General features: G+C 43.1%; 1 protein-coding gene and 1 long non-coding RNA gene across 3 annotated transcripts in view; one reads left to right on the top strand and one right to left on the bottom strand.

The window, feature by feature from the left end:
* The window catches only part of LOC148773893 (uncharacterized), a 37286-nt gene extending 30241 nt beyond the window's left edge, over positions 1 to 7045 (bottom strand). Inside the window, exon 1 of the long non-coding RNA XR_016036373.1 lies at positions 6123 to 7045. This is a non-coding gene — a long non-coding RNA (uncharacterized LOC148773893). The remainder of the gene's footprint in view (positions 1 to 6122) is intronic.
* A 1172-nt stretch (positions 7046 to 8217) lies between these two features.
* The window catches only part of CCDC83 (coiled-coil domain containing 83), a 48686-nt gene continuing 31435 nt past the window's right edge, over positions 8218 to 25468 (top strand). For both annotated transcript variants that reach the window (XM_055416148.2, XM_088832215.1), the window contains exons 1-3: positions 8218 to 8312; positions 13956 to 14040; positions 21994 to 22156. In XM_055416148.2, the coding sequence (XP_055272123.2) occupies positions 8218 to 8312; positions 13956 to 14040; positions 21994 to 22156 (343 nt within the window). The remainder of the gene's footprint in view (positions 8313 to 13955; positions 14041 to 21993; positions 22157 to 25468) is intronic.

Raw genomic sequence — 25468 nt, forward strand, 5'->3', positions numbered from 1 at the left:
CCTGGGTGTTCACTGGAAGGACTGATGTTGAAGCTGAAACTGCAATACTTTGGCCCCCTGATGCGATGAACTGACTCATTGGAAAAGACCCTGATGCTGGGAAAGATTGAAGGCAGGAGGAGAAGAGGATGACAGAGGATGAGATGGTTGGATGGCATCACCGACTCAATGGACGTGAGTTTGCGTAAACTCCGGGAGTTGGTGATGGACAGGGAAGCCTGGCGTGCTGCAGCCCATGGGGTTGCAAAGAGTCGGACACGACTGAGCGACTGAACTGAACTGAGCTGACCTGAGGGAGTCTCGGGGCTGCTGCGCGAGTTGAGACGGTGAGAACCCGGTGGGGAGACAGCTGGAGCGCGGACCCTCGACCTGACTGTTCCCCGCTGCGGCCACCAGGGGGCGCGCCCGGCCCGCCGCTCGCGGCCGGTGGTGGTGGGAGGGGGAGGCCCGCGCGCGCCGGTCGCCTTGGAAACGGAGGGCGCGGCGGCGGCGCTGGAGTGAATGGCAGGTCCGCCCGCCGGCCGTGCGCGCTGCCTTCGGGTCCACTGCCTTGTATCCGCACCCGGAAGCCGTCCTGGGGAGGTCACACTGCCTAGCTTCCTTGCTCGGCCCCGGCTCCTTCCCCCGGGCCTGACTCTTAAGACTTTATGAGCATCTCCGCCTGGTACCCGGCTGCCTCCGCCACAAAACGGGCTTGGGGTTCCGACTTTCTGGAGGTCCAACATCGGGGTGAAGTGCTGGGCGGTAAGGAGCCGCTAACCTCCTAACCTTTTCACCTGGGAAACACAGAGGGAGGAAGAACTCTTTGGATCCGATCAGAATGCGAACGCATCTCTCTTTCCGCCTCGCAGTAGAATCCCTGGAAACGTTGCTCATTTGCCTTTCTGAGATCTCAGCTCCGGAGAGCAGGATCTGACTTTGACTCAGGTGTGTAACCTTCGTGATGCCCTCAGTCTCTAACACATAACGGATGCTCAAGTAGACTAATCATGCCTTCTGCTCGTATGGGGCTTTATCGCTTGGCAGTTTTCCGAAAGCATTTGAGCCTCATTAATAATCCTGACAGGTAGGAAAGATGGAAGAGAAAGCGAGGGTCAGAGAGGTTTAGAGACCTGTCCGAGGTTATAAAACTCCTTCACGGAGGAGCTAGGCCTAGACTCCAATCACCTTAGGGCTCTTCTCGCTGAATCCACAGTCTGGTGAAAGGCTTCAGACGACAGACCCCGAAAATCCTTGCGTCCTTAGTACCAGCATGGAGCCCTCCAGCTGCAGGAGCTTTACAAGCTCTGGGTGTGGCGTTGATGGCCCTTCACCCTCGGCTTCTTACCCTGGCTGCTGGCAGCATCCTTCTAAATAGGACGCTTGGCTTCTTTCTTTTATTAATCTGTTAGATTTGTATCGCAGCTTGTCTCCTCACTCCCCTTCTTACCCCATAATTCTCCGCTGGGTGGAGAGAGTCGAGAAAGCAGTTGGGAGGTGAGAGAACATGTCACATCTGATGAAAAAAAGAGAGAGAGAAAGCTACCGGTGAAGGCAGAGAAGGAAAAGAATAAGACTAGGTATTTATCAGCATGTGTAATAATTGCCCATGAATTTTCTTTCCACCACCCCCAAGACCCAGCCCCAGTTGGTATAATTTATTCGCTGTTGAAGGAGAGAGGTCTTTTCATTCTCCTTCACCGTCAGAGTGTGGAAAGTCCTGCATGTATCTATGTCCATTATTCTCACAATATTCTCTTCATGGTTATGTTTCTTTTCCAAATTGGCTGTATCTTACATTTTAAAGTTGTCTGGGGCTATATGTACATAATCTACATAAAAGAGGTGGGTCTGAAATTTTGTGAGACTAAATTTAAGTGATATCACTACTAAGAACCTTTAAATGCATTCAGGTTTTTTTTAAAAAAAATATGCTGGTGAGCATTTCTACAACATTTTAGATTGTATTAAAAATGTATCCTAGCCTAACTGAGAATTTGAATTTAAAAGTTATTTTACTTTCCAAATTCAGGGTATATACAAGATGGGGAAACAGTGGAAACAGTGTCAGACTTCGTTTTTTTGGGCTCCAAAATCACTGCGGATGCTGATTGCAGCCATGAAATTAAAAGACGCTTGCTCCTTGGAAGGAAAGTTATGACCAACCTGGATAGCATATTAAAAAGCAAAGACATTACTTTGCCAACAAAGGTCCGTCTAGTCAAGGCTATGGTTTTTCCAGTGGTCATGTATGGATGTGAGAGTTGGACTGTGAAGAAAGCTGAGCGCCAAAGAATTGATGGTTTTGAACTGTGGTGTTGGAGAAGACTCTTAAGAGTCCCTTGTACTGCAAGGAGATCCAACCAGTCCATTTTCTAAAGGAGATCAGTCCTGGATGTTCACTGGAAGGACTGATGCTAAAGCTGAAACTCCAATACTCTGGCCACCTCATGCAAAGAGTTGACTCACTAGAAAAGACTCTGATGCTGGGAGGGATTGAGGGCAGGAGGAGAAGGGGGCAACAGAGAATGAGATGGCTGGATGGCATCACCAACTCGATGGACGTGAGTTTGAACTCCGGGAGTTGGTGATAGACAGGGAGGCCTGGCGTGCTGTGATTCATGGGGTTGCAAAGAGTCGGACACGACTGAACGACTGAACTGAACTGAACTGAACTGATGAGCAAATAAATAGGACCATCAGGAAAGAAAGTGACTGTGCATTATTTGCCAGTCGGGCATTTGAATCAGATAATTACTGAACATCCAGTTTGTGCCCACGGGAGATGGTGACCTATATGCTAATATCTGTTTTTGAATTCCCCAAATGAGTTGCTGAAGTAGTTACTATTCAGTATTTGAGGAGTTATATTTTGTTGAAGATGAGTGCCTTAATGGTTAGATGTCAGATAGTTCGTTCACAAAGGCTTTTGGAAGCACTGCAGTATTACAGCTGTTGTTAGACTGACATAATTTTGTAGCTCGTTAATGGCAAAGCCATGTCTAGACTTCAAGACTTCCAATACTCATAGAGAGATCTTTTTAACTAAATCGTGCTCTCAACCCCTGATGGAATCTTATTCAGAACTTTTATCATTACTAATGCTATTAAGTAAATATCCACCATTTCAATCTATATATGAAACATTAGCCAGCAAACATCAGGATCCACTTCAAATGTCTAGAAAGGCATCAGGGGAGAACTGCCACTCCCAGCCTCCATAGAACTATGAAAGGAGTCATTAGGAAGCTTCTGGATATTCATGGCTCCACAAAGTCATGAGGAACTTTCTAGGTATTGAGCCAGGACCCTGAGATGGTGCAAGAAAAGACAGACTCCTTGTTTGGGGGATAATGCAGAAGGTAAAGAATCCACCTGTAGTGCAGGAGGCTTGGGTTTGATCCCTGGGTCAGGAAGATTCCCTGAAGAAGAGAATGGCTACCAACTCCAGTGTTCCTGCCTGGGAAATCCCATGGACAGAGGAGCCTGGTGGGCTACAGTCCATGGGGTCGCAAAGGGTTGGACACAACTGAATGACTAACACACTTTACAGAGTCAAAGCATTATGGGATGAGAGGATATTTGAAGAAGATGGCTTATTATATGTTGCTTTTTACTAAATAGACTTATTACTTTTCACTGAGAAGCATTTGGGGAATACTTTTTGAAACATTTCCTGATAGAAAATGATTATGGAATAGTCTCTGAAAATGCTGGACACCCAAGTCCTTCAAACCCAGCCTCCTCACCTGCCCTCACTGCGTGTGTGTATGTGTGTGTGTGGGGGGGGTGTGTACATGCGTGCACTCAGTAGTGTCCAACTCTTTGTGACCCCATAGACTGAAGCCCACGAGGCTCCTGTTTCCATGGAGATTTCTAGGCAAGAATACTGCAATGGGTTCCTGTTTCCTCTTCCTGATCCACTGATCGAACTGGTGTCTCTTGCATCTCCTGAACTGGCAGGTGGATTCTTTCCACTGGTGCCACCCATGATGTGTGTTATTGATGCCCCAGCAGAGTTGGGAGAGGAAAATCAGGCACAAAAGATCATGCCCTGGGGAAGTATCTCTCTGGCATTTATTACTTGTATGGTTTTCTAAAGCCTTTTAGAGTTGCTCTCTCTCTCTATTTTTTAAGTTCTATCGGAGTATGCTTCTTTCTTCCTATCAGTCTAAGTAGAGGTCTCACCTCTTTTATATTTTATAACTACAGGCCAGAAAAATTGCCACACAGAACAGGCACTAAATAGATGTTCGAAGTTACTGACAAATCCGGGCAAGTATTCGTTTGTCAGGAATTATTTTAAGTGAAATCTTCTTGGAGAATAGTTATTTTGTAGCTGTTTTTTCTAGAATTGTCACCTTTTCCTGAGATAGGAAACTTCTAGGTGGTCAGGAACTGTAAATCCTTGTCAATGTTTATTAAAACCCCCATTGTTTGTAGGACATTATCTAATGCAAAAGTACGTTTTGATGGAATGTCATTAGCTCACTGCAAAAAGGCAACTGTTAAGAAACTGCAATACTTTGGCCACCTCATGCGACGAGTTGACTCACTGGAAAAGACTCTGATGCTGGGAAAGGTTGGGGGCGGGAGGAGAAGGGGACAACGGAGAATGAGATGGCTGGATGGCATCACCGACTCTGTGGACATGAGTTTGAGTGAACTCCGGGAGTTGGTGATGGACAGGGAGGCCTGGCGTGCTGTGATTCATGGGGTTGCAGAGAGTCGGACACGACTGAGCGACTGAACTGAACTGAACTGAACTGAAGCAGGTGACCCAAATGGCTTACTAATTTTCCATAAAGTTGTGTGAAACCATGAATCTTAATATAGTTTATGCACAAACCACTTATGCTTAATGGATCCACATTTTCACTCATATTTTATTAAAATCTTTTGCCTTGAGCTGCAGTTAGGTAACTAATTGTACATTGGTCAGAGAGTCATAAATAGAGCCAGGTAACTGAAGTAATTGAGCAAAATGAGGTCATTTTTCCTCCAGCACCAGATGGGTACCACAGGTGGGAACCATAACACTTGATCTCTTCCATATGACTCAGAAAGAAAATTAGAGATTAATGTTATTTGTCTCAGCTTTTAAATAAAATATTTTATAGTAAAAGTTTTTGTTAAACACTAAGTTCTTGTAAAATGAAACCCTTGACAGCATGCTATGGTTTTGTGTAGCTGTTAAGTTAAAAATCCTAATTTTAAAATAGCAAGTAATATAAAAATTCAGTTTTCCTGAAACGAAAGATAGCAATTTTTTTCCGAGTGCTAAGTTTCTGTGAACTGTGACAGTATGCAGCCTATGGAATCATTCTCAATACTTTCACATCTGAGAAGATAACACAATATAGTAACCTGTCTTAACGAGTTGAATCTTTTTTGATATGTCACCTTTGTGGTTTTCAGTTAAAAAGTATTGTAGTATATTTGCATTCACAAATCCTAGAATCTATTAGGATTCAGAGATGAACATACTTGGCTAGAAAAGTCTGAGGCAAGACTGAACCTCGCTAGAGGTCTGGTTATGCAAACAGCAAGTCTGCAGGGGAAAGGTGTGTTTTTATTTCAGAGAGTGTTTCCATTGTGGATCTGAATGATTTGTGTAGATTGCCTATTCGGTGATCCAAATTCGTGATGAAAGCTGATGGTCAAAAACCACATGGGTTCGTCTTTACACCTAACCTCATACTTGGCATCAGGCAGACATCCCTCTGCTTTAGTTACCTGAAATTTACCAGATTATGCTTCTGGAGCCATAACTAAAGGGGCAAAAATACTTACTAAGTTCTTTCTATATGACAGACACTATGCCAGGTGCTTTAAATATTAACCCATTTCATCCTTACCAGTGTTTAAAATAAGAATTTTGTTCTCACTTTACAGATGATGGAACTGAAGCTCAAAAAGGTTAAGTAGCCTACTCAAGGTCACCTAGATACTAGGCGGTAGATCTGGGATTAAAATGTCTACCTGATTCATCCATCTAATTGTTGATTTGACAAGGACTGCATCGAATGTGCTAGGAGGGGAAATATAGTGATGTACAAGAATTACATCACCCCCACTCTTATGGAGTCTTCAGCCATTTTAACAAATAACTACAAAGGTTATGTTTTTCCTACCACACCCACCTAGTAATACACTGAATGCAGGTTAGGTACGTCCCTTCTTGAGATCTGTTGTTGTTGTTCAGCTGCCAAGTCGTGTCCGACACTCTGCAACCCCATGAACTGGAGCACGCCAGGCTTCCCTGTCCTTCATCATCTCCTTACGTTTGCTCAAATTCATGTCCATCGAGTCGGTGATGCCATCCAACCATCTCATCCTCTGTCGTCCTCTTCTCCTCTTGCCCTCAGTCTTGCCCAGCATCAGGGGCTTTTTCAGTGAGTCAGTTCTTTGCATGAGGTGGCCAAGGTATTGGAGCTTCAACTTCAGCATCAGTCCTTCCAATGAACACCCAGGACTGATCTCCTTTAGGATGGACTGGTTGGATCTCCTTGCAGTCCAAGGGACTCTCAAGAGTCTTCTCCAGCACCACAGTTCAAAAGCATCAATTCTTCACTCAGCCTTCTTTATAGTCCAACTCTCACATCCATACATGACTACTGGAAAAACTATAGCTTTGACTATATGGACCTTTGTTAGTAAAGTGATGTCTCTGCTTTTTAATACATTGTCTAGGTCTGTCATAGTTTGTCTTCCAAGGAGCAAACATCTTTTAATTTCATGGCTGCAGCCACCAACCACAGTGATTTTGGAGCCCAAGAAAATAAAGTCTGTCACTGTTTCCATTGTTTCCCCATCTATTTGCCATGAAGTTCTGGGACCAGATGCCTTGATCTTAGTTTTTTGAATGTTGAGTTTCAAGCCAACTTTTTCACTCTCCTCTTTCACTTTCATCAAGATAGTTCCTCTTCACTTTCTTCCATTAAAGGGGTATCATTTTCATATCTGACGTTGCTGTTATTTCTCCCAGAATTTTGATTCTAGCCTGCGAGTCATCCAGCCCATGAGAGTCCCTTGTACTGCAAGGAGATCCAACCAGTCCATTCTAAAGGAGATCAATCCTGAGTGTTCATTGGAAGGACTGATGCTAAAGCTGAAACTGCAATACTTTGGCCACCTCATGCGACGAGTTGACTCACTGGAAAAGACTCTGATGCTGGGAGGGATTGGGGGCAGGAGGAGAAGGGGGCGACCGAGAATGAGATGGCTGGATGGCATCACTGACTCTGTGGACATGAGTTTGAGTGAACTCCGGGAGTTGGTGATGGACAGGGAGGCCTGGCGTGCTGTGATTCATGGGATCGCGGAGAGTCGGACACGACTGAGTGACTGAACTGAACTGAACTGAACTCTGCATATAAGTTAATAAGCAAAATGACAATATACATTAATAAAAATCCAAAGATAAAAATCTGTGAAGAAAAACTATGATCTTAAAAGATGTGCATTAGTACTCATACCAAATTCTCAAAGTGTTCCTCTTTACCATAAAAACTAAAAACAGTACGTCTGATTTTCCCTTTTTAAAAATATTATTTTTGATGTTTCTTATTATAAGATACAAAAGCAATTAATAGCTGATAAACAGTCACTGGTAATGATAATACATTGTTTTTATCATCCTTATTATTTTGCATATATAAACCTCTTAACCATTTAAAAAACACTTTTATTGAAGTCCTTATATTTGCTTTTTATAGCCACCCTGGCCAAAACTAGTTTCTTTGGATCCCAGTTCTGACTCTTTTGGAGCCTAGTTTCCTGGTCCTCATAGAAGGTTGTGCTTTTGTTTCATCTTAATTTTTAATTACTAGAAGACATTTATTGAGCTGCTGTGATAGGCAGGGCACTCTGCCAAACACTGCGGAGACATGAAATGATTGAAAAAGTTAAGTTCTTGCTCTTAAAGAAGCTCGATGGGGGCAACAGTTGTTGATGGATCAAGTAAGAGAGTGAGTCTCAGAAAGTTTGGGGTTCTGGTCTGGACCTGCTCTAAGCATGGAACTCAGACTCGAGAATCCAGTTGATTCCTGGTAACCCAGCATCATGGATGGTGCCAGCTCTGGGGACTCGGGCGCAATCTGGATGGAAGAGCCAGCTTTAAGTTAGGTTCCAGCAGTGCTTTATCTAATAAACACAAGTAAAGGAACAAAGGATTTATTTATTTTTCCTGTGTCTTTTTTTTCAAACAGGTATTCTTCTTACTAACTAAGCAACACAATGGAAACCATGGCAAAAACAAATAAAAGGGATATTCAAGATGGGCCACCAAAAGAAGTCAAATTGCCCATCAGTGAAGCACTTCTAGACTATCAGTAAGTTTAGATTATGAAATACAAAAGTTCTCATACATAAGAGGCAAGCACTGCTAACACTCACGTAACTCCAGTGGAAAACGAAGCACTCCAAAGCTATCGAGGAAGCTGGATTGGAGGCATGATTCCACTCTTGTGCTACATGAATATTCTTTTTAGGTTTGGGCACGCTGGCAGCAACACAGGCCAAGCTATGAAACAGCATTCGTGACTGGGATTTGGCTCCCTCGCCCCCTCCATTGAATTATTGGTCACCCTCCCTCAAATACACAGCAACTTGCCGGCTTACCTCTTCAAATAGAACACACCTCAGTTAGTGTCCATTTACAAAAGAGTGAATGTACACACACTTCTCTTCTTCATTTAACTTTTTATTTCTAGACATTCTAATCTGCATTATCCTCAAATGCCTACAAATCAAACCCAAATGATTTATAATTATTTTTAATAAGAATGGTCTTCCCTGGTGACTCAGCTGGTAAAGAATCCGCCTGCAATGCGGGAGACCTGGGTTCGATCCCTGGGTTGGGAAGATCCTCTGGCTGCCCACTCCAGTGTCCTTGCCTGGAGAATTCCATGGACTGGATAGTCCATGGGGTGGCAAAGAGTCAGACACGACTGAGCAACTTTCACTTTCACTTTAATAAGACTGTCTTAATATTCTATCCCAGGAGCCAGAGACAAGATTCGAGGTGATACCTGTCGTATGCTTATGTTTTATCTGACTGATGGAGAGTAAGCCCCTTGATAGCTTTTGAACTTCAACTTTGGGTCCCGGGTAGGTGTTTTAATGTGCAACACTTAGGAAGTGAATGAATACATGTCAGTTTGTTTTTTTCCCCCCAAATAAGAAGGCACTTCATGCCTATTGAGCAAGTATTTGAATGTTGACCAAATATATACAGGCAAGTCCTGATCACTAGAAGACAACAGTGAACAGGCCCACACGGCCCATTCCTAATGAAGCATGGGAGATGAACATTAAACACACAGTCCGGTCTTTTTTGAAAAACTGCATACCTCTAACTAAGATGCTATGGAAGAACAGCATAGGGTGCTCCGTGACAGCGTAACTGAAGGACCGCACAGCCTCAGTGCGTGCGTGCTCGGTCGTTTCAGCCACAGGGATCAGGAAGAGCTCGTCTGAGGGGGCGATGTGGGAGCTGATCTCTGAAAGAGGAGGAACAGATGCATGTTACAGAGCCAGAGTGATGGACAGAAAGGCTCATGGAAAAGAGGCTGGGATGAGGAAGGGCGTATCTCAGTCCAGGAACGGACAGAAGGCAGAGGGAGCGAGAGAGGGCAAGGGCAGGGTCAGGTAAGCAGACCCCCGCGGACACGTGGGTCTTGGAGTAGGAGGCCATATGTTGGAACGGGACAAGGTTGAAACTGGGGAGCAATGCTGGAGAACAGGTCTCTGTTCAAGAGACTCGTTCTCAACGACATTCAGGGAAAATCCATGTCCTTGTGAGACTCCGAGTCTGTATGTTCTTTTTAGAAGACGGTGAGTAAGAGGGTCGGAGCACTGAAAGCACCCATGGGAAGGGACTTTTCACCAAGTGCCCCTTTATTGAACACTGGAGGTAACATTAAGCGACGACCAGATTCTCCCTGCGCTCATTTCTCAGCGTTAACTGAAGACTTGGAGCTTCGTGGCTTCTGAGAGGTGGGCAGAAAGTCCAGCCCCGTGACTGCAGTCTGGTCTCTCAACTTTTCCCCACGGCCCACAGGGATGGCATCCAGCTACGGCTCCTTCTGTCTCCTCTGGGTCAACCAGAAACCAGTCTTTCTCCTCTTCAACAGAGGTTTCCAAAGAGACAAACATTTAAAAATTCTCATGATCTAATACAAGACGTAAGTTGATCATTCCCATGCTTTTCATTCTCTTCCTTTGTTGAAACTAAATAAACAGCCTCATGGACTGGAACAGCCTGGGCCTTCCTGCGCCCCTCTGGTGACACTTCAGCTGTTTCCTAAGGTCCCAGGTGACGGGACTTTTGTCGCATGATGAATAGTCAAGACGCCCCCCTCGCCATCTGAGGAAGCATCGTCCAAGGGTCCCCGGCAGCATCTTACATTTCTCTTATGCAACCTCAGCCCCTAACAAAGAGCTCAGGGCCCAGAGTAGGTCGTCCATGACTTCTGAACAACCGAACTTTTCTTAATCTCTCTCAAGAAAATAAGGCCGTAGACCTCTGTGGTTGTTGGCGAAGAGCTGAGACTGCCAGTGTTGAATCTGCAGAGTGATCATACCTTAGTCACGCTTTTTCCTCAGGGAATTTGTTCCAAGACTCCCAAGGGATGCCTGAAATCATGGACAGTACGGAACCCTTTATATACTATATCTTTCCTTCACGTATATACCGATGATAGAGTTTAATTTCTACATTAGGCAAGTAACAGATTAACAGTAAATAATAATAAAATAGAACAGTTCTAACAATATACTATATTAAAGTTATGTGAATGTGGTCTTCTTCTCTCTTTCCCTTTAGCAAAATATCTTACTGCATAATGCTATCTCCAGGTGACGGGGGTTTTTATTTTTTCGTTTATTTATTCCCCCCAACCCAGTTTTCTACGAGTATGGACATAGGTATCGCAACAGGTACAGATATAGTTATGGGTTTTAAAAGTATAGTAAGCAAGAGGATAGATTTTTTTTTGGAACCCAAATCTGTGTTCCTTCTCAGAATTTTTAACAAAATTGCATGGAGGAAGGAAGCTGACACATTACCATGTTAATACTCAATAAACAACCTATAATAAAAACAGGAAAGCGTTTTATTCAAGCCAAGCTGAGGACTGTAGCCCAGGAGACACAGATGCAAGAAGCACCTGAATTGTGTTCCACTGACTGCAATGGGGAGGCTTATGTAGGCAAAAGGGCTTCCTTGGTGCCTCAGTGGTAAAGAATCCACCTGCCAATGCAGGAGATGCAGATTGCATCCCTGGGTTGGGAAGATCCTCTGGAGAAGGAAATGGCAATCCAGTCCAGGATTCTTGCCTGGAAAATCCCAGCGACAGAGGAGTCTGGTGAGCTACAGTCCATGGGCCCAAGAGTCGGACACGAATTAGTGACTTAACAACAATAGGAACATACAGGCCACAACCACAGTTACATATTGTTTGTCAAGAATGAGGATTGGAATTTGTGAGAAGCAAGGTGCGTGTTAAGCAAGGATTGGTTAGGATCCAAAATGGTCACACCGTTACCAGGGAGACTTTGAGGCCATAAAATTGCAGCTGGCAGCCCCTGGCAAAAATATTATTTTGAAAATGGCTGGTGGCATCTTCTGAGTTTGATGCAGTTCAAAACAAAGTTCTCAGTGATACAGAAATGTGTCTGAAGCCACATTCATGATGGCCATCCCGCTCCAATTTGAATGCCTGAACCAGTTACTTCATTTTCATTTTTCAATGCATTCTTTTCTGTCATGGTTAAAGCAGATGAACAATAGCTGTTTGACAGGCCACAGGTTGTTCTAGTCAGCACAGGGTTCAAGCCACATCAGGAATAAGCCAGGATGACTTCCTCATACCCCAGTCTGTGAAAATTCCTTCCATCAACTAACATTTTAATAAGGAGGGAAGGGACAAGGTGACAGACGCATTGCATTAGTTAATTTCATATCATTGTGCTTCAAAACAGTGCAGTACCCTTTTCAAAGCATGTCAGTACTCTTGCCTAGAAAATCCCATGGACGGAGGAGCCTGGTAGGCTGCAGTCCATGGGGTCGCTACGAGTCAGACATGACTGAGCGACTTCACTTTCACTTTTCACTTTCACACATTGGAGAAGGAAATGGCAACCCAGTCCAGTGTTCTTGCCTGGAGAATCCCAGGGATGGGGGAGCCTGGTGGGCTGCCATCTGTGGGGTCACACAGAGTTGGACACGACTGACACGACTTAGCAGCAGCAGCGTATATTAAGTGCTCAGTATAAACCTCACTGGCTTATTTTCCCACTTGCTTCAGCATTTAGTGTGACACGTGGGTTACTAGGGCACTGAGATAAGGGAGATATGAAAAGGAAGAAGCGTTCAGAGAACAGGGAGGCTTGAATTCCCACAGTGGCTAGTGGTGGGGAGCCTTGAGGCTTAGCTTCCTCTGAAAGTGAAAGTGCTAGTCGCTCAGTCATGTCCTACTCTGTGACGCCATGGACGGCAGCCCACACCAGGCTCCTGTGTCTGTGGAATTCTCCAGGCCAGAATACTGGAGTGGGCAGCCTTTCCCTTTTCCAGGGGATCTTCCTGACCCAGGGATCAAACCCAGGTCTCCTGCATTACAGGCGGATTCTTTTCTGTCTGAGCCACCAAGGAAGCCCAGCTTCCTGGTAAATTCATCATCTCTGAGGCCTGAGGAGGCTGAAGTGAATTCCCAGGAGAGGCTATGGTGAAGTTAAACCTGCAACTACCAAACGCTCCACAAGGGGGCCGCTGAAGCAGCCAAACCTTTAGGGCATCTTAGAATCCACCCCACCCCCAGGCTTTCTGATGCCACTCAGACCTCTCCGAACCACCCCCTGCAGAAGCAACTCAAGGCAAAGTCTAAAGGATTGGCTCATTTTTAAAATGCTTTGTTTTTCTCTTCATTTGGAAAGAAAGAGCTTTATTTTTCTCTCTACTAAGTTTACAATATCATAAATATAAATGACATTCCAAGGGAAGGACTGAGCACATAAGGTAAAAATTAACCTGAAATTTACTGAGCACTTACTTTATGCTAGAAACACGCACACATGATTTCTTATTTTCATCTTCATAAAATACATAGAGCTGGGTGGGTGCTGTTCTCTCTCTCTTGACAGCTTGGACACTGAAGTTCAGAGAATTGACTTGTTGAGGTCATGTAGGTTAAGAAGTAGAAGAAACAAGATTGAAGAGCAGAGTTTCTCATTCTGTAAATACTCCTCTGTTCACTATACCACAGAGGTGCTATATATATGTATACATTTAATAGAGGCAAGGGATTTACATGGAGCTAGTGCTGTTCCTTTATTTTGGTCTCAGACTTAAAGTGGTAAGATTTATGAGGTAATAGAGACAACCTTAACTCTTCAAATAGATATCAAATTGCCTCTACCAGAATCTTTCCATGCTTTCTATATTTTACACCTAACAGACATTCAACAAATACTTGGTTGGTATTAAAGAAATGTACTTATGTCAAGAAAGAAACTTTTTACTATGTATAGATGAGATGGTATACTAATGAACCTGAACCAGTAGGTCACCTGGTTTACCCCACTGTTTCAAGAAGCTGTGCTTGCCCCTGTAAAGTCTTTGTCTGGTCATTTTTGTCTGAATGTTTTTGGATTTCCAGGAAGCATGTTTTCTGTATGCCCTTTCCTAGGTTCTTTTTATGCTGAATTATTTATAGATAATGAGAAAGTATAAAAGTTATGACTATGAAATAAAAATGGGGATTGATATATTTTAAAACTTGAAGCTATCTCTCTAACACATATTTTAGTGAGTAAAATATACTCAGAAACACAACATCAGTAAAGATTCTTATCCCTAAATGGGGTTTTATACTATATTTAATACTTTATTTCAATTCAAATAGTATAATTTAAAATTTTTCTTTCATTAATTTTTCCTAAAGGAAATAATTGTAACACATTATTTCTGTTATTAGCTGTCAAATAAAGGAAAATTCACTAGAACGATTTATGGCTCAAATAAAGAAACTTAGAGAAAAGAATCAAAAGTATCAGGAAAGAGTGAGTATAAAATATAAAGCCGATATCTAATCATTAAACATTTATGCAAATGCTTAAAACATTTTTTGAGTTATAATGAACTCTAGGAAATTATCTTCTTTAGTGCTTAGAGCTGATTAATTTACAATATATTTAAATGTATTTTTGTACATGGGAGGCAAGACGGTACTGCTGTTTCTATTTATTAATTATAATGTCAAAGGAAGTCACCTTGAATTGTGTTATTTAGATCCTGAGGACACTGAATCTTATGTTCAAAAATGTAAAGCTCTGCAACCCCATTTATCTTTTAATTTCTTATTTAACCAAACTATAAAACATGGGTTCTGTATTTTAAATTTCTTTGTCTGTTTTCTTTTAAATTTTAAGTGTGGGCATATGTAAATATTATCGGAAACGTACAATTTCAGTTGTTAAAGTGACTAACTTAGTGTTTAAGATGATGTCTGTTTTTATAAAATCAGAATAAAATGAAGGTCAAAGGGGTGCTGTGTGTGACTATCAGGACCAACAGAAATAAAAGTGGGAAGCAGGAAATGACAGTGCATCCAACTTAGCCCTGAAGGGGCTCAAGAATGAGGAAATGCTGAGTGTCCCCTATTAAAACATTCACTTTATATGGATCCTGAAACTTCCACACCTATTTTATCTGACTTTTGTCTACAGAAGACTGTGTCTACAAATTTTAATAGAATTTGAGTCAGAGACCTGAATTTTTGCATCCTGACCATACAACTCACTGCTAGTATCATTTTGGCCAAAACTGGTGTAAGCCTCAGTTTCCCCCTTGGGAAACAAGGATTCCTATCTTGCTCATGGGGCAGATTTGTCCATTTGTTCAGCAAATACATGCTGGCAAGACAACCCTGACGTTGTAGTGATTCTGAAGGACCAGGCACTTGCAGCAGGAACTAAGAAACTGAGGTAGATGGATGAGAGTGGAAGGGGGAGTCTGGCTGTGGCGCCTGGAGGCAGGTCACACTTAGAGTGGTCCCAGGGCACGGGAGAGTGAGCTGCCACCAGGAGGCCGCTGTACACCCCCGAGTGGTCAGCACCGGAACCCCGGCTAGCTTTGGGACTTCTGTTTGGTTGTGGAAAGGACAAGGGATCAGGACTGAGGAACCGCTTTCCCATAACCCACCAGCTGGAGCCAGAGACAACGTTCTTGTTTCCAGGAAGATTAGCTCAGGACCGTGACAGGTCTAAGTCGGCTCCTGGAGTCAGTGGACCCAGCAGTGAGGAGCATAGGGAGACAAACTAGCACTACTGTATTCATCTATTTGTTTACATGTATGCTGCTGTTGCCACAGTTTAAGCCAGCGTCAGCTCTTACCCATCCTTCCTCTAACCAGTACATTTTCCACAGGGCAACCAGAATGGCCCTTGGAATATGGTAAACCTTTCAGTGCTTAAAATCCCGCAGTGGCTTCCTGCTGCACAGAAAATAAAATCCATAGATCTTCCTAAAGCTTCAAAGTCCTTCAAAATTTGACCTCTGCTCACCTCTCCAATTCATCTACAGCCATCGCATCCTTTGCTTACCCCTCCCTGCTTCTTTTAAATATTATAAAGCCCAATCTTTTTCTCAGTATGGTACCTTTACAACAAAGAGGCCGTTTCCTCCTCCCAGAATGCTCTTCTCTTGGCTAGCTCCCCTTCATTCTCCCCATCTTAGCTGGGATGTTGTGTAAAAATATTTCTCTGTTATTTAATTGAAAGCCTAAAGAGGTAGCAGCAATCAAATCTTATCTTTGTTTCTCCAAAGGGCCCAGCATGAGTAGGTGTTCAATAAATGTTTGTTGGGTTGATCCACAAATACGAGTGGGAGGAAAAAATTTTGAGGTCACAGGTATTTAAATTGCTAGGTTTAACATGACTCGTTAGCAAGATACATTGTTCTTTCCAGTTATGTCCAAATTGGAAAAGTTATGCCCTCTTCTTTCATCGTTTCTTCCCATGCGTTCAGCTTTGTTTAGATGATTGCCTCTTTCTTTCTCTCTCTGTTTGCATTCATTGCTCCTCTACAGCGCTAGACATCTCATAGCTCACTGTGCCCACGCCCTTACTTCCCAGTACATACTTCCCCTCCTACTGTTCCCCTGCAACCACTCTAGCAAAAGTTGTAATGGCCAATTAGCAGGTCCAATGTCCTCTTTGAGGCCTTACTTTACATCTCACTCCTCCAGCACTCACTCCTGGCGTCTTGAAACTCTTTTTCCTCTGGGCTCCAGGACATCAGTCTTTCTTGAATTTCCTTCTACTTCTCTGATCATTTCTTCTTCTTCTTTTTTTCTTTCATTGTTTTTTCTCCCTCGAATAGGAAAAGAAACTACCCTTAGAGTATTTATTCCCACCCTTTCAGTTCAGTTCAGTCGCTCAGTCGTGTCTGACTTTTTGCGACCCCAAGAATCACAGCACACCAGGCCTCCCTGTCCATCACCAACTTCCGGAGTTCACTCAAACTCTTGTCCATCGAGTCAGTGATGCCATCCAGCCATCTCATTCTCTGTCGTCCCCTTCTCCTCCCACCCCCAATCCTTCCCAGCATTAGAGTCTTTTCCAGTGAGTCAACTTGTCGCATGAGGTGGCCAAAGTATTGGAGTTTCAGCTTTAGCATCTGTCCTTCCAATGAACACCCAGGGTTGATCTCCTTTAGAATGGACTGGTTGGATCTCCTTGCAGTCCAAGGGACTCTCAAGAGTCTTCTCCAGCACCACAGTATTTATCAAGGTTCTGATTTTAAACGTACTCTTTCACTCTAAACTCTCTCTGGATCATCTTATTTAACATCATGGCTTCAAATGCCATCTTTGTGGTGATATGTCTCATATACATATGTGACAGAATTTATAATCCTATTGAAAGGGTTCCTGACCCAATTCCAACTTGTGTGTGTGGAGGCTTCCCCTCACCCACCAACAAGCAATTCTCAGACTCCAGCGGGGTCTCTAAGAGTTCACCTACCTACCTGGAGATAGAATCAGATTCCACAGGTAAAGGGCTCAGTCCCACAAGACCACCCTGCACTTCAGATGCCAGTTACCAGTCCAGGCTGTTACTTGTACGTCTGGTTGACTGGCTATAAATCAGAGGCTCGCACAACCCCATCCTCCTCAGGTTCAATAAACTTGCTAAAATGGCTCAAAGAACCAGGAAAACCCATTTACTCACTAGATCATTAAAAAGATATTAAAGGCTATGAATGGACAGTCAGATGAAGACATACAGAAAGCAAAGTGAAAGTCGCTCATTCGTATCCATCTATTTGCAACTCCATGAAAATAGTCCATGAATTCTCCAGGCCAGAATACTGGAGTGGGTAGCTGTTCCTTTCTCCAGGGGATCTTTCCAACCCAGGGATCTAACCCAGGTCTCCGACATTGCAGGCAGATTCTTTACCGGATGAGCCACCAGGGAAGCCCCTAGAGAGCAAACTACCAAACAAAGGAGCTTCTGCCCTTGTGGAGGTTTGGACCTGGCACAGCAGCACATGACGCTCCTTTTTCAGGTTTTAATGGAGGCTTTATTACATAATCATGATTGACTAAATCATTGGCCTGTAGCAGTTGATTCCACCTCAAGTCCCTCTCCTGTCCCTGGAAATCAATGCAAGGGACTGCAATCCTCTAATAACTTGGTTGTTTCTCCTGGCAACCTGGCCTCCTCCCTCTCTCTCTCCCAGATTCAAAAGTCACTTTTAACATAAACCCAATTGTGATGGCAGAAAATTCCATGGGTTTTGGGCACTTGGGCCAGGAACTATGGGTCAAAATCATTAAAAAAAAACAAACCATAAGAATATATCTAAGAAATACCGATATATATTTATATATCTATATATATATATTTATCTCATAAATTTATCATATATATTTATGCTCTTTGGAAGGGAAGCTATGACAAACCTAGACAGTGTATTAAAAAGCAGAGACATCACTTTGTGACAAAGGTCCATCTAGTCAAAGCTATGGTTTTTCCAGTAGTCATGTATGGATGTGAGAGCTGGATCATAAGGCCGAATGCCAAGGAATTGCTGCTTTCAAACTGTGGTGCTGGAGAAGACTCTTGAGAGTCCCTTGGACTGCAAGGAGATAAAACCAGTCAATCCTAAAGGAGATCAGTCCTGAATATTCATTGGAAGGACTGATGCCGAAGTTCCAATACTTTGACAACCTGATGCGAAGAACTGACTCATTGGGAAAGACACAGATGCTGGGAAAGATTGAGGGCAGGAGGAGAAAGGGGACAACAGAGGATGAGCTGGCTGGATGGCATCACTGACTCAACGGACACGAGTCTGAGTGAACTCCGGGAGATAGTGAAAGACAGAGGAGCCTGGCATGCTTCAGTCCTTGGGGTCGCAAAGAGTTGAACACAACTTAGTGACTGAACAACAAAGAAACACATTTTAGTCATCTGAGTGACCAAAGGTATGCATACATATATTCCTTATAAATGACAGTATCACAACCATACACTAGAAAGAAAAAAATGTAAAAGCTGGTGAAGTAGAAGTAAAACCTCTGGTTCAATTAATAACATTGTACCAGTGTCGATTTCCTGGTTTTGGTGCTGTGCTATCATTAGATGAGATGTTATCACTGGGGAAAGCTGGGTGGACAGTAGATGGGAACTGTGTGTCCTGTTTTGGCAACTTCTATTCTTGTCCTTATGAGTCTAAAAAGTTTTAAATGGCCATGAGACGGCCTTATAACAAAACAAAAATAATCCTTCCTTTGTAGCTTAGATACTAAATCTCCTTTCTTCTATTTTATAATATGATAATTAGTCTTACCTCAAATAATAAATTTACTTCATAAGATAAATGTCTTTTTTTTAAGCATATTGATGGATATATTTAAATTTTATTTCAGATATACTGAGTGATATAACTCAAAATAATTTTTCAGATATAGTGAATTTTGTAACACTGTCAGACACATTTCTTTTCTATTTGATATTCATACAGGATTTGGGAAGTTTAATATGGATGTTATTAAATGCATGTGGCCTTTTAGATTCTTAGGAATACATCAGAGCTTTCAAAACTCTCTATGGACATCTCATCTCCAGTTTTCTTCTGAAGGTTTTTTTTTTTTTTTTGGTCCGCTTGTTGTTTACCTCAACTTTTTTTAACACCTCAGGGAGCTGTGGGCTTCCCAGGTGGCAGAGTGGTGAAGAATCCGCCTGACAAGGCAGGAGACGCAAGAGATACAGGTTCAATCCCTGGGTGGACGATCCCCTGGAGGAGGAAATGGCAACCTACTCCAGTATTCCTGTCTAGAAAATTCCATGGACAGAGGAGCCTGGCAGGCTACAGTCCATAGAGCTTCAAAGAGTCAGACACAACTGAGTACACACACACACACACACACACACACACACACGGAGCTGTAATGTTCAACAATTGTTGATTGTTTTTGACAAACCAATCTGGGAAAAGGCTGTTAAGACATGGGGTAAGCTCTGAGTCAGGTCAAATAAAGACAAGGCTTGACAGTGGGATTTTCCAGGGAATTACCAGATAAGCCAAATAATGACCCTTATTTAGGAACTGGGCTTTGCAAGAGTTCTGCCTCTCTTACTTCTCCCCCCAACCTTCAGCACAAGCTGCTGGATTGCTGGGTTTTGCCATAATTGTGGGGCTATTGGTTTTTAGGGTAAGTTTGAAATGCCACGAAACTCACTGTTCTTACTAAGATTCAACCATTTTTCTTGAATAAACACTCCCTAGAAGTTACTGCAAAGCCTTTAATTTACAGAGTTCTGAAAAGTTGATTTTGCCAATTTTTGCCAGTTTTTTCTCATTGCTTTTATGAAGAAGCGGATTCAGAAGTCTTATTCCACCACTCCTGTTTATGTCATTCTCTACAAGATTTTACAAAATTAGAAGGAAAAGAATTTGGTTTTCAGATATATATCATATCATGAATTCTTTGGTACTAAAAATTCTTCAGAGACAAAATTCAGCTACTTTAGAATATTGCAAACAAAAGATCAGAGAAGTTAAACAGGGATTTTGAAAATCATACCTTTTTCATCTTTCTTTCTTTCTTTTTTTAAATCACTCAAAGCCTGTCCAGTCTATTTTTTTTATTTTTGGCTGTATTTTTCAGTACTGAGCATCATAAAGTTAATTGTTTGTTGCTTTTATTCTGTTTATCAAAGTTTTAAATTAAAATTCTAAAGCACTGACATGACAATCATGTCATACAGCCTGTGGAATGACTTAAAGAGCATTAAGTTTACATTAAAATCCTCTCTGAGGAGTTTTTTAAACTAGTTTTTTAAACTAGTGCTAAACGATTTTAAGAAAAATTTTTCAGTCATCAACTTTAAAGTTTGTTGGGTTCAGTATTAAAGACCTGAGTTTTAGTAGGCTGCAGCATTATCGATAAATCACAGATATTTAGATTATCAGAAAGAACTTTGCTACCCAAAGTGTGGGTTGTAGGCTAACAGGTTTGGCATTACCTGCAACTTACAAGAAATGCAGAATTACAGGCATCGTACCAAACTTAATCAGAATTTGCATTTTTAACAAGGTCCCCAAGTGTTGGGTATACACATTGAAGTTTGAGAAGTATTGGCTTAGAGAATCAATTTTGAGAAAGAAAATACTCTTATAGTAGAGTATCTATGAAGGTTCAGTTCAGTTCAGTTCAATCACTCAGTCATGTCCGACTCTGCGACCCCATGAATCACAGCACGCCAGGCCTGCCTGTCCATCGCCAACTCCCGGAGTTCACTCAAACTCATGTCCATCGAGTCGGTGATGTTACGAGAATAAAAACATGGATATAAGAAATAAAATATAATGTTGAAAAAACTATAGTTAAAGAGAATGTTAAATTATAGGAAAATACATAATTTTTAAAAGAAGTATTAGAATATTTTAAGTATATACATTTTATTAGGTTTAAGAAATTGAAGGAGAAACCCCAGGAAGTGAGTATTAAAACTTATGGGGAGAAAAAAAAATCTTAAAGGAAGGCTAAGAAAAGTACAAGAAATATATATTAAGTTCACACACAATAAAATATCTCTACATATACATAATAAACTGCTGCTGCTGCTGCTAAGTCGCTTCAGTCGTGTCTGACTCTGTGTGACCCCGTAGACGGCAGCCCACCAGGCTCCGCTGTCCCTGGGATTCTCCAGGCAAGAACACTGGAGTGGGTTGCCATTTCCTTCTCCAAGGCATGAAAGTGAAAGTGAAGTCGCTCAGTTGTGTCCGACTCTTAGCGACCCCATGGACTGCAGCCTACCAGGCTCCTCCGTCCATGGGATTTTCCAGGCAAGAGTCCTGGAGTGGGGTGCCATTGCCTTCTCTACATAATAAACCAGCAAGGGCAAAAATGAACTCAAAGTTGATTAAATAAGAAACATGGACAGGATATTCACAAGAAGAACACAGTTCATGTTTCAAGGTGGAGTATTGGAATGGTGAGTAATCATCACCCCAGAAGAAGAGAATTAGGGTCACTTGTGAGAAAAGCAAAATATAATGTAAATCCGACGAGAGCAGTACTTTTGTCTATTTTGTTCATGGATATATGCCTAGTGTCTAGATGACTCCTGGCATATGGTGGATAACTCCATAAATATTGAATAAATGAATGATGTTTCCTAGAAAAGAAAGATATTTGTGGGAGTTGAAAAAATTGACCTCTGAAGTCTAACTTGAATGTTCATCGATCCTATGATAGGGCGATAGGCTGGCAGATTATTAACACAGGTTTTTAAAATGCAACTGTCTCTTCAGTGATTACTGCATTGATGGGTTAATTTAGAGTCTTCCGTTTTCCTCATGTTCTTTGGAGATATTACTGAATAAATTATTTCGTTCACTATTTCTTATTTTGCGAGCCTCAACGTGTGATTCTGTTTTGAGGGAGAACCATGGAGATACTTCAGCAGAGGTAATTAACAACTCTTTGATATTCACGACAGAATAAACGCTTAAAGGATGAACAAATCTGGCACATACGGAACCTACTGAAGGAACTGAGTGAAGACAAGTCTGAGGGATCCATAGTTGTAACAAGAGAGGAAGTCGAGAATGCAATGAAGGAAAAATGGAAGTTTGAAAGAGACCAGGAACAAAACTTGAAAGGTGATTTAGGAACTTAGAAAATTATCATAAAGCCATATCAAGTTATTTCTTGAATGTATCCATGCTTTTGTCTCCTAATACGTTCAAAATGCCACGCACATACTTCAAAGGGCATCATTACCGCCACAACCACAAACCCACAAATGTAGGTAAGTGGGCGAGAGAAGGAAATAGCAAAGTGGGTGGTGATAATGAAGTCAAGTGAGGAGGAGGAAGGGCAGTGGTCAGAAACACAGACCAAAGCCCTCTGGCCTTTACCACCAGCCCGCATCCTGTGAAGCGCCACCCCGGACTGCAGGCGGTGCTGATCTGCTCTTCTGCGGGGAAATTGTCTTGTTTGGCGTCTTCACTGACTTCAGCCTCAGTTCAGACTTGGGAATGGTAAGGAGGGTGTAAAGCTTCCTCCCCAACCCCAGTATCTCTAAGGAAGCCAAGCCCCCTATTTAGATGGGGAAAGAGGGATTGGATCTGAAAAAGGGGACGTTTACAGGACGCGGGTAGAAATGATGCTGGTACAGAAGGTGCAAGACGCAGGACAGAGTCTTGCCACGGGCTCAGGAAGCACCAGGGTCCTGAGAGCTGGACCCTCAGTGTTGACGTATGCGTTGAAAAAAAATTCCTATTCCTTCATCTTGAACTTGCTGCTCAGATTTCTAGATTTTTTTTTTTTTTGCCAGAACCTCTATAAATACCATCCCTGCCAGGAACCTGGAAGACAGGGGAGAGACTGGAGTGCTACCAGAAAGCAGTACGAGACCCTGAGGCAGAAACTAGGGCTAGATCTTCCCGGATCTCCCCGAGCGCTCCAGAGAGCCTGCTCACTCAAGCACTTGGCACGGAGCAGGCGTGCCATTTGTAGATAGTTGTCGTTTCGAGTGAAATAGTTACCCAGGCCACAGGGCAATCAGCAAGCTTCGTTTTGAGGGGCTCTCCACCGCTGCTCCATGGGCCTCCTCCGGCTGAGCCCCTGTAGCGACAGCGGTCACGGCACGGGGTGCTGGATGCGCTTCCTGGCCGGGCCCGTGTCCGGGAGAATCCTGCTGCTGCACGCAAGGGATGCTTTACAGACTCTCTTGAGACGGGGGTGAGACCTCGGCCGATGCTCAGACGTGCTCACGAAGCTGCCTTTGCAGGCAATGGTCTGGTTAGCGGAGGTGTGCCTGTCTGTGGTCTGGGCTGGGGCTGGGCTGTGTGTGTCACCCAAGACCGGGGACGTGCTGGGTGACTAAGAACAGGAGGGCTGGGCGTGTGCGGTGGTCCAAGGGAGAAAGAAGCCCACGGATGCTGATGAAGGGAGGAAGAGGGAGGGAACAGACGTGTCTACAAGGGGTCTCTGAGGTTGTCACGGTTGGCACCAGGTGGTCACCTGCAACCCATTTCAGTTCATGGAGCAGCGGCCGCAGCTCCGCCGGCAGCCTGGGACGGTGCAGAGCCTCTGAGCCGTCTGGACCTGCTGAGTCAGAGAGTCTGCATTTAGACAAGGTCACCGGGGGTTTCTGTGCACAGTCAAGTTTGAGAAGTGCTGACGAAACTCCCCTCTTCCAACGTTTACCTGGGACGCTTTCAGTTGCGAGGATAAAAATCCAACCCAGACTAGTCCAAGCATAAAGAAGATGTTAATCTCTTCAAGTAACCAGACAGAAAATGCAGGGTGCTACTGAGCTGACCCCGGAGCCTCACATGCTGTCAGAGCTCAGCCTCCTTTCATTCGTCTCCCTCTCTCGCTCCTCCCCACCCATCACCCCTCTTTCTAGCACAACCTCTCCCTCCGCACACTGCCCCTCTCATCCCTCTCTCTCTGTCTTCCCCTGGAAAGCTGGCTCCTTTTCCTGAGAACGTTCTCCCCGTGAGTCTAGAGCTCTGACCATAGACACCTCTGAATGTACATCCTTATAACCTCAAAGTGGAGTGCAGACAAAAAAAGATATGTCTTCTACCAGTTTCAGTGAGAGCATTTCTAGGGAAGGACTCTGAGCCGGGGCCTGGCTTGGGGTGCACTCAGCCCTGGACCAATCCCTCCAGCTGGGAAAAGGGGCGTCTGTAGTCAGTGTATTTACATGACGAGGGATAGGAGATGTGTGTTACTAGATGGGAAGGGAGAGAGGGGTGCTGGGAAAGCAGAAGAGCAGCTGCCACACCCACCTGTCTTTCAAAAGCTTCAGTGACATCGACCAACCCTCCCCGCAAAGACAACGTGGTGCAGGGCTGAGTCCGGGGCAGTCTGCTCACAGAGGACAGCTGATCACTGGGGTGCACTGTTCTTAATTGTTTAACAACAAGAACCACTTGTTAAGGGAATTAAAAAATGTATAATCTTATATTTTGAATATTATTATGTTAAGTATGTATTAAAAATGTATCATTATCACGCCGTCGACAAAGACATGTCTGGGGTACTTCTGGATGTTTGGGCTGAAGAGCATATCTGTGGCCTGAAAGGACGCTTCACTCATTTCGTAAATATTTACTGAGCCTCAACTAATGGGCAGATTCTCTGCCAAGTGCTGGGTTGACAGAGATGAATAAAATGTGGTCTTGCCCTCAGGAGCTCTCAAACAAGATGGGGCAGGGCAGTGAGCCAAACAGCCATTAAGTTCATTGTACCTGGTTTGGTGATGCTTCCTTTTCCAGAATATTCAGCAGCTTGATACTCAGCCTAAAGACTGAGTAGAATATCGTGTATAGTAAATACACCAGGGCAAACTGCAGGTTTATATGATGAGACAGCTCCATATTTGTACACGTTTAACTGAGGAACTTAGCTTTCACTCTGAAGTCTTAACTATGTGGCGACTGGGAAGAGAGGTGATTATGACTATCATATGCTGTCATTTCACACAAGGAAAGCTTAAAGAGTTGATCTGTAAATGGTGGAATCAAACAACGCACTTAACAAAAAAAGGTCAGCAAGGACAGCGGAAGGATGTAAGTTGGAATTACTTTGCCCAGAGACATAATGACCAGAAAAATGACAATTTACAATAAAAAGTATATGTGAAATAATACATTGTACAAAACAGGATGCTTATCAAGCTATCACAGGCATAATTTAAACTTGTGGGTCCCTAGGCATATAGGTTGATTGCATGTTGTCATTCTCAGTCACAGCCCCAAACCACACCATCTACTTTAAAATTGAAAGTTTGTTTTTACTGAGATTTTGAATCATGAGGGATAGATAAACAATAGTTTGAATAGTTTAGATTTCCCTAAATTGTAGATATAAAATTGTACTTATGAGTTCACATTTTCATATCAGACTTTAACTTCACAAAATCAGAGTGCAACATACTGATGATTGCAAGGACAATA

This window comes from Moschus berezovskii, chromosome 25 (assembly GCF_049115385.1).
Source record: "Moschus berezovskii isolate FMDL1 chromosome 25, NW_MosBer_1.0, whole genome shotgun sequence".
In the NCBI taxonomy this organism is placed as follows: domain Eukaryota; kingdom Metazoa; phylum Chordata; class Mammalia; order Artiodactyla; family Moschidae; genus Moschus; species Moschus berezovskii.